We start from the raw sequence: 14,590 nt of genomic DNA on the forward strand, positions 1-14,590 counted from the left end.
TCTTATTCTATCTATCACAGATTCTGCTTACTACTCTTATTTTACTTGCTTCCTTTATTCTGAGCAATGTAAAATTCCTCTTCATAGCTCTGCTGCTACGTTAAGGTTCAACAAATCTCTCTTTAGACTTCACATGTGCAGCAGAGCTTCCTCGCCGCCTGTTAGGGGTTGCTTTATAGGGTTCCACCGTAAGAACAGAAAACTCACTGAAAACAAGCTGAGGTTAGCTTTGGCTATGAGAAACAGAACTGTTTTCCACAGAACTCTCACTGAACCCTGCTGCCAAAACAGGGTCAGACACTGAGACGTAGAGATGTGAATCTTTCAGAGTCTAGCGATTCGGTTCCAATTGTTAGGGTCACGAGTCAATTCAGAAACTATTTTTAACTTGGAAATCAATTTACCTGTTCAAATGCTCTAGAGATTCTGCTTCAATTATGTGTTTTAACAGGAAAAGACAGTGTAAACAAATATACTGATTCTATAAGGTGCATCAAATACCATCAGATAATTTTTAAACAAAACTACAAAACTAGCTTTCTGCATATAATTCTGTAACTTAAATTACCTGCGTTAGGTTAGCTTAGCTACCTGGCTTTTTCTTAAATAAAAAAATATATCTCGTCATATATGTTATGCTATGCATAACATATATGATATGATATGCATAATGTGATACGCATTATACTCGTAAAAACGAGCGGCAAAGATTTTTAAGCAGATTTTAAAATGGATTTTTGAATCGATTCAGAACTGGGAAGTGCGATTCTTTAAATTTTTTTCTGCACCTCTACTGAGAGGTAACTCCTCCCACTGCAAAGGTATTTGACCAGATGTGGAGTTTCCTCTGTGTCCATGGTGTACGCAATAAAAATAATCAAACAATGATTCTGTCGCAGTTCTAATGCTTTTTAACTGACAGAGTTGCTATGAAGTCCTTGGAAAGGAAGGGATGGCTGTAATTTTTGAGGGAGACTCATATTTTCTACTGTTTAAGGGTGAAGAGGGGAAGAGACATCGTTGACGTCACAATTCAACGTTGAATTGAGTTGCGCTCACTTCAAAGTCAGTGGCATCTCACAACAATCAGGAGCATAAACTTCATACAGCGGCTCAGAACAAACAGCTTCAAACATTACTTATTCTGAAGGACTTAGTCCCACCATGTCAACAGCCAATACATTAGAAATGTTATGTTTTTTGTCATTTGTAATTGCGCTTCGTTAATTATGCGCTTTTCAATTTGTTGAAGTAGTTTGCACCTCAGGGCCACCGTAGTTTCTAGCTGGTAAAAGCAGCGCAAACACACAAAACAAAAAAAACACAAAAAAAACTAGTCTGGTTCCTGGAAAATGTTTCTCTCGATGATTTTAGGCTGCTCCAACTCCAGTCCTGGACAGCTGCTGGCCTGCAACTTTCAGAGGCATCCTCTCGCCAACACACCTGAACCAAACGGCAGAGTTTCCTCATCTACATTCCTTCAGCTCTACAGAGGTCTGTCAACCAGCCAGGCGTCTGATTCAGGTGTGCGCAGGCAGGACAGCAGCTTCTGAGGACTGGAGTTGGAGACCCCTGCTCTAGTGGAAACGCACCTGACAGATGACAGAGTGAATGATGAAGTAACAGAACAATGAAAACCATGAAGCGTGAGTTGAGCTGTTGTACATGGCGTGTGTGTGTGTGTGTGTGTGTGTGTGTGTGTGTGTGTGTGTGTGTGTGTGTGTGATACCTGGACGGCCCATCTGGGCGGTACTTGGCAGCAGTAGAACACTTTGAGGCGCTCGTTCACAGGACAGCTCTGGTCTTCAAAATGATCGACTATTGCCTGCAAGAGAGAAGAGTGAAAATGTTCTTCAGGGAACTGGCAGCGTTAGATTTACCCTGCTACAGTTACAGTTTGAAACAGCAGTTTATTGATTAAAGAGATGATTGAAGCAGATTGAGAACCAATGAACTTGGGACCCTCACTGCATATGCCAATAGAGAACACACTGCAGTGGGCTGCCGAGTATCGACGGGTTTCATGGTCATTAGGTACTAAATGGCTGATGATCGGGAGAATCCAACAGAAAGAACAGTGACAACTCTTTCAGACTGCAGCCGTTAAGAAGCTTCCATCTCATCTTTTAGCACTTCATGCTTTGGAAATTAGAGGTGTGCCGATCAATCGGCCACCGATCATAATCGGCCGATTTCCGTGAAAAAGTGTATGATTGGTGATCGCCGATCACGGTCTCTTGCTGCCGATCACACAAACCAGTCACCTGCATCTCATTTCGCAGCCTGCCTGTGCAGCTGGTCTCCTCTTTCCTTCACACTGCGCAAACTCACAGCAACAAATCCTAAGCGATGTGGAACTATAACGCACTGAGTGATTGAGGACGTTTGCGTGTTGCGGCGCAAAATTGAAGCATATGGAGTGAAGCAGGTCAAAATGCATCAACACGACGAATCTAATATGGCATCAAAACAATGCCATGCCATACTTGACAGAGTTTGGCTACATCGAGGCTCACTGCAGTAAAAAAAGACATAGGGAGCGATCAGATGGCAGGTAAAGCAACGCACAGCTACAAACACTCACCCGGATTAGCATGACGGTCAGAAAGCTAAACAAATAACCCGCAAAATTATTTAAGTCTTCAAGCTGCGATGTAAGATGCTGGTTCTGCTCTCGCTGTTGAACCGCTGCTACGCGCTACATGTAGTAATATTTCACAGACGGAGCGCCGCTTCTGCTCCACCTGGTAGTGACTCTCACACCGAACCTCTGTTTAAAGCTGCAGAATCTAACTTAAAAAAAATTAATTTTACATATGTATTAAAACTTTCGCTGTCCTAACATGAGACAAATAATCTCTGAAAAAATAATTGATCTCCTCTGCCTCCTCCCTGTTCTGCATAATTACTCCGCTCAGTCAGAAACAGCCAATCAGAACTAGCAGTAATCAGCTAGCCGCCATGCTATTAGGAAGGTTTCATTCAGTAACTCAGGTGGCTTAGGGTGGGTCTTTATTGTAATGGAACCTGTATTTGCCTTTGAATATTAAGTTTTATACTTAAATTTCTTTGGCAATGTTGAGAAGTTTTATTTTGACTTCTTGCATTATTTAGCCTCTTCAGAGCCTTCATATGTTTTCAGTCTGTTAAAGATAGTATTACACTTAGCAGTACAATTTGCCTGTTTTGTTTTTTTCTTGGAAAAAGTTATTAAAAACAAGTTTTTGTCTAAATTAAGGTGAATTTATGGTTCTTTTTTCACATAATGTAGTGCTTATGATTAAAAAAATAATAATTATGTGATCGGTATCGGTGATCGGCCCTCATGGATGATCGGAATCGGTATTGGCAGGAAAAAACCTGATCGGCACATCTCTATTGGAAATGTGTTATATTTTTATGGATTAAATATTTGTGTGATCCATAAACTGCCACACTAAAGGTTTCCGAGAACACGTGCATTCTTCCATATGGCACGTGCCAATATCGGGGAATCTTAAACACAATAATTTTGACCTTTTAGTCAATCGTCCCAGAAGTGGATGCTCATCAACTCCCAGAGCCTTACCATCTACCAGGGATGTGATGTATGAACTTAATCATTATATTTGAGACATTGCTAAAAATGATAACCATTTTAAAATGCTCTACTTGCCAATACATTTGTCACTCCTTGCATGTTATTAAGGCCATCAGTTGTTAACTGCACAGTCAAGAATTCAACAGGAAACACAAAGTTTACCATTTTGAAACGTCTGAAACTTATTTAAACACGAAGTGATTTCTTCATGACTTCAACTGGTATATTTAAAAAAAATAAAAATAAAAAACATAAAATTATTATTTTCCCAGGAATGGGTTTTTCTTTCTTTTTCTCAATTTTGCACCCTGATGACTTGTTCCTGTTTTTGGTGGCCAGTTAAATTTTTTTCAATATGGTGATGACTTGGGATTTGACTGCACCTTCTGGTCCTCAAAACCATTTCTCCATACCAACAAAATGCCATCTGTCCCAAATCTGAAGCTTTGCAGAAATTAGATCATGCAAATAGTCAAGCAGTGGATTTAAGAGTTGGTAGTAGGCCAGGATTCCTCCACAACGATGTGAAAATTCAAAAATAAAAAAAGTCAACACTACCTACAACCACTTATTGATCCCAGAGGGAAATTAAATAATCAATAGTTTATTTGTCTTAACACATGTAGGTAAGACTGCTTAGGTGTCAGATTACAAGAACCTCTGATCCACCAACATGTAGGAGACAGTATGCAACCTTTGACCTGACAGATATGGACAGCAGTGTTGGGCTGCTGCTTTAGAATTTATTTGTTTATTTCATTCATTCAGTTTAAAAGTTTTGAATGAAAAGGAGTGGCTTGAAGAAGAAATCTTGTAGTTTACCCCTTTCATGAAAAGTCAATTCAGTGTAACAAACAACGAAGCATAACTCAACAACCTATAAAAACACATTTTACACAACCAAATGTGTATACATAAAAACAACAAAGAGAGAGGGAAAAAAGAGAAAAACGTTATATTATCTTTGTAATGATACAGAACTCTACTGGTATACTTCATTATACCCTGAATTTTACACTTTATTACTTTCTTAAAAGTAAAATTTTATACACAGAAGGTAAATGCTGAACTTGCAGCTGCTCGGCTATAAATGAGCAGGAGAGACTAGTGGTGAGAACAAAGCACTAAAATGTGAAGCAGCTTTAGGCAAACACCTAGAAATAGAAAGCAACTGATCACTGTACACTGACAGAGCAATCGCAACAAACAGAAGTGGCTTTGTTACCAATGCACTTCAACACGGACAGGACACAATGCGTTGGGGAAAACCGTAAAGTTGGAAGAAAGTGTGTTTCATGTATTCCTGCAACTTTTCTGGGAAACGGCACAGAAAACAGCAGAGCTAATCAAAGGTTTTACTGCTTCCACCTGCTCTGTGCAGCACCAGGCCTCAGACCGGACAGGTCTGAGAAACAACCAAAACCAATCCGGGCTTCATTTGGTTCCACTTGGAGCACCGTAGCTGTAGTCCTCAGCTACAGTCACCGTGCTACCCTAATAAATCCTTCAGCAGGTTTTTCATAATCCCATCCCACGTCTGCGTTTGCCATTTCTGGGATGTTATTGATCAACATCGAAAATAACATTTGGAGCTGTGGGGGATTAATGGTTTTGTTTGTGTGCAGGGTTGTTCGGAAAGAAGGAGCAAGGTTACTCAATTACTCATCGGCACTGCGAGTCGAGCGAAGCTCTGCAACGCCGTCAGTAGCTTTCTGAAGCAGACACACATGTACACACCAACACACTCAGGAAAACAGATGTCCAAAGAGCAGCATTTGCTTGAAATGCACTGCTTGTACATGGAGCATAGTTCTTTTTTTCTTTTATTCTGTTTTGCTGCTGAATATAACATATATATGTGCAAAAAGTACGCTGCACACTCATCGTGAGCTCCAGGTTTGAACTCATAATGAAGGTGAAGAGGACTTTCTTGTTCTGCAGATAAAAAATTATAGAAAAAAGGACTGAAAGAACTGATGTATGAATCAGCAGATTGCTGCCATCAGGGCGTTTCACTGTGCTAAAGAACCAACCCTGATCTATCTCCTTCTCTTGCATTGAATCGTTCTGATGGCCCATGATGACTTCTGATGATCAATCTCATCCCGATGCTGGTAGTAAATGACAATCAGTTGCTGAAGGACTTTACAGACATCAGCCGTCATCACCAGTCTGAGCGGAGATCTGGTTTGTGTGCCAGGAATTAACACTGAAAGTTGACTTTTAGTAAGTGAATCGGCCAGGATGTATTGGGTGATAAGTCCTAGTTTGGACAAGGCATAAAATATTAAATATTAATGTTGTGTTCAGACTGAATGCGCCCAATGTCTCAAGTTGACGCTTGTGTACTTTGAAGTCAGACACTTCATAATTGAGAGTCATATTGACATCTTTGCTCTAGACGAGGGAACGAGCAAAGTGTGGAAAGATGCATGTCAGTTGTTTTCCTCTGCTGGTGTCTTTGTACAATGGCAGATGAAATTGAGCAAGTGGCTTTGCTTTATTTATTGAAAGAAAGAGAACGTTGCCAGGCGCCTCAGAGCTGTATGGATTCACCAGATAATTCAGAAGCGTTCTGAGTTTGGTGAGCTTCACCACCCACAGAAGCAGCGCGACTATGAGGATCGCTTTCAGCTCCATTTTCATCTCATCCAAGCCCAGTTTGTCGACTTGGTGCCCATGTGTCCTGCCAAGATGTCAATTACAGGCCACTATGTCACATAGTGGACTCTCTCTGATTGGTTGATGTCCCACGTCCAACTGCAAATATTCATAATTTCCAACTCTAGCGACATCTGTCGCAAAACACATACAAATGAATGAGGTGCATTAGATGTCCCCCTCTTGGCCGCCTCCTTACCTGAGTTTGCATCATGGCTCTCTCAACACACCGAGTTCTCCCTCTCTCTAGTTTGGTCCTGAGGCAGAGTGCTGTGACCTCCACAGACCAGAACTTTGGCTGGGACAGAATACACTGTTCCAGAGACAAAAGAGACACAGAAGATTGGAATTATTTCAGGCGTTCCTCACTTGAAAGGAAGCAGTTTGGGCGTAATCTGCTGATCTGTGACAAGCTAGATGAACTCCTCTGGGCGCAAACATTTTTTTGCTAATGTATTTAATAAACCTCCCAAAACCTGGAATTCTGAATATTTAAGTAAATAGGAATAAGCTGTTACAGTTTGCAATAAATAAATTTAAAAAAGAAAAAAAATGTATAGCATGTTCTATGTACTCTAACCTGATGGTCACATTTTATTGTTGCTTTATAATGGAAAACATGTTCATTAAGCAGTAGTGTTACGACACTGGAATTTTTACTTTGGACAAAAACATTGCTACTCTTGAGTAAAAACTCTAAACACTACCCACTGTTATGCTGCAGAGTACAGAATAAAATAAAAAAAATTAGAGTTTAAGTTAAAGGGAGACTTCTTGTTTGTGCACAAGATTTGTTTTTCTAATGTCTCTGTCTGCTGAGCCATTTGGAACTGGAAGTACTTTGCCCCAAGTCAGGAATGACTTACTGACTTGGTATTGGTTGGTTTCATGGTTTTGTTTTTCCTTTAATTATTACTTCTGCCTGGATTTGTTACAAAGCAATGCTAAACATTTTTTTTTTCATTTTGGTCTTATACCATACTTTGTGCCTAACTTGACCATTTTTGCTGGCCTAATGATGACGTATTTCTGAGTGGAACAAACTGGACAGTATTTAAGTTTTTTTTAAATCACCTGTTTGACTGGATTAGCCTGGATTGAACTGAATTTGGACTGATTTCGACTCCATAGAGCTGGATATTCAGTGGGAGGACCTGTGTTGTGAATTGGTCTTTTACAAACTGAACCAAGACAAAACACTTTGAATATGTGCTTTTCTGACAAAGTTAACAAGGAACATTTTGAAAGGTTTGAAATGAGCTTACACAGCAGTCAGACATGTCACAGCAGTACAACCAGGAAACAGAACCGAGTTTTCATTTGCTTCATCCTCACTGCACTAAAGTCTAAGACGTCTCCTGCTCGCTGTAGTGAGAAATCGACAAGCAAGCCTCATTTAAAACACCTAATTATTAAAAGCTATTAGAGCTGCAAAGACTTTATCTGGGCACTGCGGTGATAAGCTGGTGTGTAATAGCCGGGCCAGCTTGGGGTTTCAGCTCTCGAGAGCTGATGAAAGGCTTCCAGGGAACGGTGCAGGTGGGGTGCAGACATTCAGATGATTTACCCACAGATAGATATGTCAGAAAAGGACTAATGCCAGGATCATCTCTAATGACAGGATTACTCAACGATGAATTTCTCCACACAGATTATTAATGACAACATGAATGTCTCGTGAAAGTGATCGATGTCGGTAGCAGTGATGAACAAGCACTGATGTTGTTTGTGGATGCTTAGCCGGTCTTGTCGGAGTCATTAGCGCAACAGTAAACTGTCCTAATTATGCAGTTATTCTATAGCTATATAAATCACTGGGTGATTAAAATCAAATGATGGGACATGATCAGCATTTGTCACCCAGCTGTTAACATAAACGAGCACAGGGAGCTTTTCAGAAGCAATCAGAACTTTGTGAATGGAACATTGAAAGTGCCAGGAAGAAGAAAAGCTCTGACATTACAGCTCTGATTCACTGTAGCATTTACATTGATGTAAAAGTCAGAATACAAGAAGCTCATAGCATCAAGGACTCTACAGTATACATGATGTGAATAGACCATCATTCCCGTTCAAAGAAAATGACAGTGTTTTTCTAACATAGCTCTGCAGACATTTGGTTTGTTAAAAACATGAACCATGGTTTTTTTTGCTACCAGTACAGTTTGTTTCTTTGACCTCTTTCACAAGCTCAGCATTGTAGTGTAAATATAACTTTTGAGTTAAAATAAAATCACATTTTTCAAAACACTTCCAGTGACGACTCCTTTTCAACGTGGTCCATCACACTCAATTCATTTACATTTGTAGTATCTCCAAACCTTTCTAATTCAGGGTGTAGCTTTTCCTGTAAACCCAAATCAGCAGAAACAGAAGACGTGCTCTGATGAAGATGGCCGGCCACGTGACAACCATCTAACCAGCCTGCAGATTCCTGGATCTACATGTAGGCTGGGAAGATGCCTGCTCACAGAGCCAGCCGCTGCCTTTCCTTTCCACTCATAACACAGCAGCCGCCATCAATGTCTGTCAGCTACTGAAGACTGCTTGTTGGGACAGATGACGACGCTCATTTAAAACAGTATTTAAAAAGCTCTTAGCGCTTGAAAATTATTTGTTTGCTAGCTTTTTGGAAACTTAGCAGGAAAAACCAAGTTTAAAAATAGAGGCAAACACACAGAGTACCGCAACTGGCTAGCCGTTAGCTGCTGCTTCAATGCTCGTCAAGAAAACCAAAGCTAAAAAAATAAATAAATATTTAAAGTTAATGTTTCTTGAATTACCAATGGGACAAAGAAATGGTGAACATGTTTTTCTCCGTAGGTATTTGAAATTAGGTTACTGACATGAAATTTAGAGCCAATAATAAGCCCCAAAATAGTGAGTAAAAAGTTGAGCAGCACAGAAGGATTTTGCCCCTACTTCCCATCTTAGCGGTCATGCCGTTATGCCTTATCAGTGTATATGCGGCCTAAAGTAAAAGTGCTTTTCAATAATAGACTGTCGGCGCTCTGAGGCAGCAGGTCACAGTCAGGAAACAACGACTGCTTTTTATCCAGCTCAAATTGCTATTCATGAGTGGTGTCCAAAGCACTTTTCATCACGTTATTGTCCCAGTGTAGCGTTTGTTGTGAGGCAGCGCAGCCCTGAACTGCTTCCCATTTCTGCAGCATATCGAACTTGCCTTTTCACTGATTAGATATTGATTCCCTGATGCTGAGCCTTTAAACCAGCTCTGAAGCCCGATTCTTTTTTTTTTCTTTCCTCCCATACAACTTGGTGCAACAGTAACACAGACAGACACGTAGGATAGTGTTATCTAGAACAATGCTTTGCATTTGGATGATTTCATTGAATTTCTAGCTATGATTGCAAAACATTGAGGATCTCTAAGAAACCTGTGAATACATTTTCCGGAGCCGGTGGTGCGTAGCCTTTGTTTTAATGTCTTCCAATTTCATCTCAAGCCTCAAGGTTAAGGAGAAGTAAAGCAATGAAACATTGACCGATCATGACCAAAGCTCTGTGAAATAGTCGTGTTCTTTCTGTTGGAAGCTGGTTCCAGTTCGACTGCTTTGGGCTGTTTTTATTTGGAGTCACAGAGCCAATAACCCAGAGTCTTTCTCCACCTTCTTTGCCAAACAGCTCATTTAATTAGAGAGAGTAATGTTGGGTTTTAGTATGTGGTGATGACCAGGGGTGAAAGTAAGGGTGTACGGCAGGGTACTGCGTACCCCTAAAAGATTTAGCGGGGGTACGCAGTATCTGCAAGAGAGGGGAGCGACTGTCTGCTGTAAAAAATCAACCGGTTCACTGTGCAGCCGTGAGTCCACCCACTAATCAGCCGTGACTGATTAATTCTTCAAGAACAATCTAAAACACGACTTAATCAGTTAATAAATAACTTTTTTCCCATGTCATATTGTTTCTGAACTGTTCATGCTTTGCTAGAGCAGCGGCGCAATAATACGTCGATCGCGGAAAATATTGAGTCGATCTCGGCATTAAGAGACAAACTGAAAGTCGCCAGGACGCTGAGAGCAGCACGCCCTCCTCTGACTCGTTATCAAAACGTCTGTAACTTTATTAAAAAACAACAACAACAAAAATCAACAAAACGTGTTCAAATTAATGACCCAACAACAATAATAATCTCAGTGATTATTGTTTCAACAAGGTGTTGCGCAATTCTGTGCATTTCAGTTCCATTACCAAAATAACTAGCAGAGCAGGAGTTTAAAATTAACTAATCAACCACAGCTGTGTTCATGGAGGGTTATTATTGATCGCAAAATATATATCAAGCCTGAAAACCTAATATCGTAAAGGACTGAATGTTTTTAACGTAATCTCTGGTTTGCTTGTGGAGCGCAGGAGGATGCCATGGCAACGGGTGTGCTTAAATGACAGAGAGAGACAGAGAGTAAAAAGGTGCGAGTGGTTTTGAGTTGATCACCTGTTCAGGTTGTTTTATCTTTGTCTTTGCGCATCACAGCCGCTGTAATTTCTGAACGTTCAATAAACGACAAACTTGGACTAATTATCTCCTTCTTTGTGAGTATACGTCATTCACGACAAACATCAAACACGGTAAATATGTTTAAGTATTTAACAGACAAATGGATTCTACCGCAATAATTATGTGAAATTAAATTAATTGCCTAATATAAAAAAATAGTTTGGTGCTGTCGGGCTCAGAGTCTGAGAGGCTTTTCCTTTATCAAACAGTTTTTTTTGCCTCTTATTTAGTGGAAATATTGATGTTGATGAGACTTTCTCCAAAATAATGACCTTTTTCAACCTTCATAGCTCCACTGTGGAAAATGAGAAGCTAACATTCACAAATGACATTGAAATAAAATCCAGTCCAACATCTGGTTTGAGGCGATTCCTCTGGAACCTGTTGGTGGAAAAATATCCCAACTTCAGAAGATGTGCTTTAACTTAACAGAGCTCTGTGGTTCCTCCTATCAGTATGAGAGTCAGGGTGAGGAGGCATCATGTTAGAAAGAGAAGTGGAAGCTGCACGATCTTCAGAACGAACAGGTCATGATGCTAGGCTACTGATTATCCCTCTGTCTGGACACAGGATCAATAGAACCAGTTTAAAAGCTGAAATGAATGGTTATATGCCAGACATGGAAAACTGGGATGAACTCCATGCCATGATGTTCAGAATTTAGGTCTCATGGCATCTCAAGGTGTCAACATTACAGCCAGTGGGCTGAGGGAAATACAGCTTTATTTTGTAGCAATTCAAGAGCTACCAGCTTTTATCGCTTCGCAAAAAAATTCATCAGCACAGAAACTCCAAAGCACACAAAGAAGCAATATATATATATAATTTTTTTTGTCATAGTACCCCCAAGAATGTAAAACTACTTTCACCCCTGGTCATGACTGATGCCTCACACCTTTACCTCCTTTATCCCAAATCAGCTTGCTTAGGATTTTAACCTTGACTTTACAAATACAGAGAAAATAACAGGAAAGTAAAGATTTAAAAAGTAAACTACTTCACACACATTCCTGCATGGAAACTATGATAGTCCACGTTCAATTCAGTTTAGTTAATTTCAAAAATACTTTTGAATGTCATAACATCTATTATTAAAATATTAAAAGAGTTGTGGATGCTGATGCTGTGGATATTGAAGATATCTGGTAGCAGTCAGTTAGGCAATGAATATAAAGAAGCCTCCGACTGAAGACTGTTGCTGTCAGACAGTGTCATGACTAGCTTTGTTTCCATCCAACTGTTATGCAAATTTCAAGCAAATTTCTATTGGTTTGGAGCGAATCAACCAGGCTACGCAAAAAACGTGATTTCGTTAGATTTTTACGATACACTTGGTTGGAATAAACAGGAAGTAGAGGTTCCAAACGAGCACGACCCATACATCTCAGAAATGGAAAGTCCTCTCCTCCAAGCTGGAGGTTTCGAATTAGAAATTTTCCCAAGCTCCGTGCCTCTAGTAAGGCACAGTGGATGGGAAGGTTCGGAACGTAGTAAGTAAATGTATTTCCATCTTCTCTTCAGACTCTTAACTCTTTTTCAGATAATCCACAAACAATCTTAGTCCCAAAACCTGTTTTAAAAAAATGAGAAAGTAACTTCATATTTTGCCATTTCCATAAACTTTTTCTAACCAAAGGCGTCAAAATGTGCACAAAAAACATAGATGGAAACACATCCACCGTCATGCATCAACGTTATGCATAATACACATTTTACAAACATCCCAGTGAGTCATTTTAGAGGATTATGTCAATGTTATTATTGAGAACCAATTCATTCTAGTTAAAAGAACAGTAAAAGGACTTACAGAAGTGAATGCCAACAGTTCTTCTGCTGTTAGTTTGTGCACGGGATTGTTCTTCTGAAAGTCGGTGCTGGAAGACAACAGAATAGATTAGAAGGACAAACTCACCAGCTGCTCTGCAAACCTGAAACGATGAAGAGCTGAAGAACTGAAGGAGTGAACTAAAATAAACGTGTTCCAACTTTAAATGCTCTGTCAGATTTGAACGTTAATTGATAATTACATGTCTTAAAATATAAAATTAACTTTGTAGGCTATGAAATGTTTGATCCAAATCGCTAAAAGTTGATCTCTTTCTCACACACAAAGCCCTTCTGAGCAACCCTGAGCTCAAGAGCTGTGTCACGGCTATCTGAAAATAACTCCCGTTTCAGAAGCTAAATGACTTTTCTCAGTCAGCCTCTATTTGAACGTACATCAGAGAGGACAATAAAAACAATCTGAATCATCGTAATTTTCCGACCCGGCTCGGTTTCCTCTGCTGCGCTGAGAAAGTCACACACACCTGAATATCGTCTGAGAGCAGGTGTGGGATGTGCAAACATAAATCCAGAAATGAGTGTGAAAATGTCAATGCAGATATTTTAAAGGTATATTGTCTGATGCATGGCAGCCATTACGTGGGACGCTCTACATTGACCTCGCTCAATTCTACTCCAATTTTGTTTGAGAGAACCTCGTTATAGGGGCATTTTGACAGAACAGATTTATTCTAGAGGCTAATGAATGAGTAATCAACAGAAGCTAAGCAAGAAAGAGAAAGAAACTAAACATCAGACATTTCTTTTAGGAAGGAGCATGAAGATGGAGCACAGCTGTGTTTAAGCTGAAGGCTGCTAAAAGAAGCCAGCTCGGCTTTTAGATAGGCAACGTGTTCCAAGACAAAGTTGCAGACCGTTTCCAACGCCATCAGTTCCCTTCAACCATAAGCCTCAACTCTGCATCCTCCAAGGGTTCTAGAGGCTTAACAAAGCCAGAGGCTGAAATCATCTGCTGGTTTTCAGTCAGACCGAGTACCACAAAGGAGGAAAATAATTTCTTTCCTTTCTCTCTCTCCATGTGTTCGATGAACAGAGCGAATCGTTCCGGCAGCTCATGATGAGCCTCGCCAGGCGTTGCCATCTCTACCAACTAATCCTCCAAATCCTTACACCTTAAATGAAATCCATTTTTCAGTAAAGGTTTCCTTTTAATACTAACAAGCACAAGGAAGCTCAACTGAAGTTCTGTCTCTGAAAAGTCAGAGAGAAGTGGAATATGTTAGCAGGAACTCCAACAGGCAGGATATGGAGAAAGGGCTTAAAAAAGACACAAAGCACAAACACACACACATTTCTGTTTTAATGTAATGTTTCAGGCTGATAAGATACTTGACCTATAAAGTCATCTAAAAACTGCTGAAAGCTCTGCATAGTTGGGTGCACCGATCCACTTTTTTCTCTCCCAATACCTGAGGTTTATCATCTGACAAACAATTGTCCTAAAATGTTTCTTTTTTTCCCAGTAACTCAGACATAAATGAACTGAATTACAAATGTATTTGATAACTAGTACAGCACAATTATTTTACAAACAACAAATATGAATTTGTCCAGTCAGTGCAACTGGGAGTAGAACAGCCAATGCAAAATAAATCAAGAAGGAACTGAAACTGACAAAAACAATAGGCTGATTACCTTGGTCAAACACACAAGAACAAACTGTAACAAACCTTCTTTCAAATGATTCAGAAAGCGGAAGAGGAAATTCTAAACAATGTAAAATAAAAAATAAAGCACGTCGTTGATCAGAGCACAAAAGATAGAATTAGACTGAATAGATCTGCCCTTATAATTTGGGCACATTGTCACCAATACCCCATCAAAATTATTTTTTATCATCAGGGCTGACACAAACATTAATATTGGATCGGTGCATCTCTACAGCACAGCAGCAGTCAGTCAGGGAATCCTGTTCTGTTCTTCAACTGTTACTGTAAAGCAGCTGACTGGCTCTCCACCATGCATCAACCACCTGAAATTAAGTA

At 39.9% G+C, this 14,590-nt stretch overlaps 1 protein-coding gene across 1 annotated transcript in view; it reads right to left on the bottom strand.

The window, feature by feature from the left end:
* The window catches only part of ttc27 (tetratricopeptide repeat domain 27), a 50,026-nt gene that overhangs the window by 12,985 nt on the left and 22,451 nt on the right, over nt 1-14,590 (bottom strand). Inside the window, exons 9-11 of the mRNA XM_081616385.1 lie at nt 12,568-12,634; nt 6,441-6,554; nt 1,730-1,825 (exon numbers count right to left, since the gene is read on the bottom strand). Coding sequence (XP_081472511.1) covers nt 1,730-1,825; nt 6,441-6,554; nt 12,568-12,634 — 277 coding nt within the window. The remainder of the gene's footprint in view (nt 1-1,729; nt 1,826-6,440; nt 6,555-12,567; nt 12,635-14,590) is intronic.

This window comes from Poecilia reticulata, chromosome 15, assembly GCF_904066995.2.
Source record: "Poecilia reticulata chromosome 15, P_reticulata-male-v2, whole genome shotgun sequence".
Classification (NCBI taxonomy): Eukaryota; Metazoa; Chordata; class Actinopteri; order Cyprinodontiformes; family Poeciliidae; genus Poecilia; species Poecilia reticulata.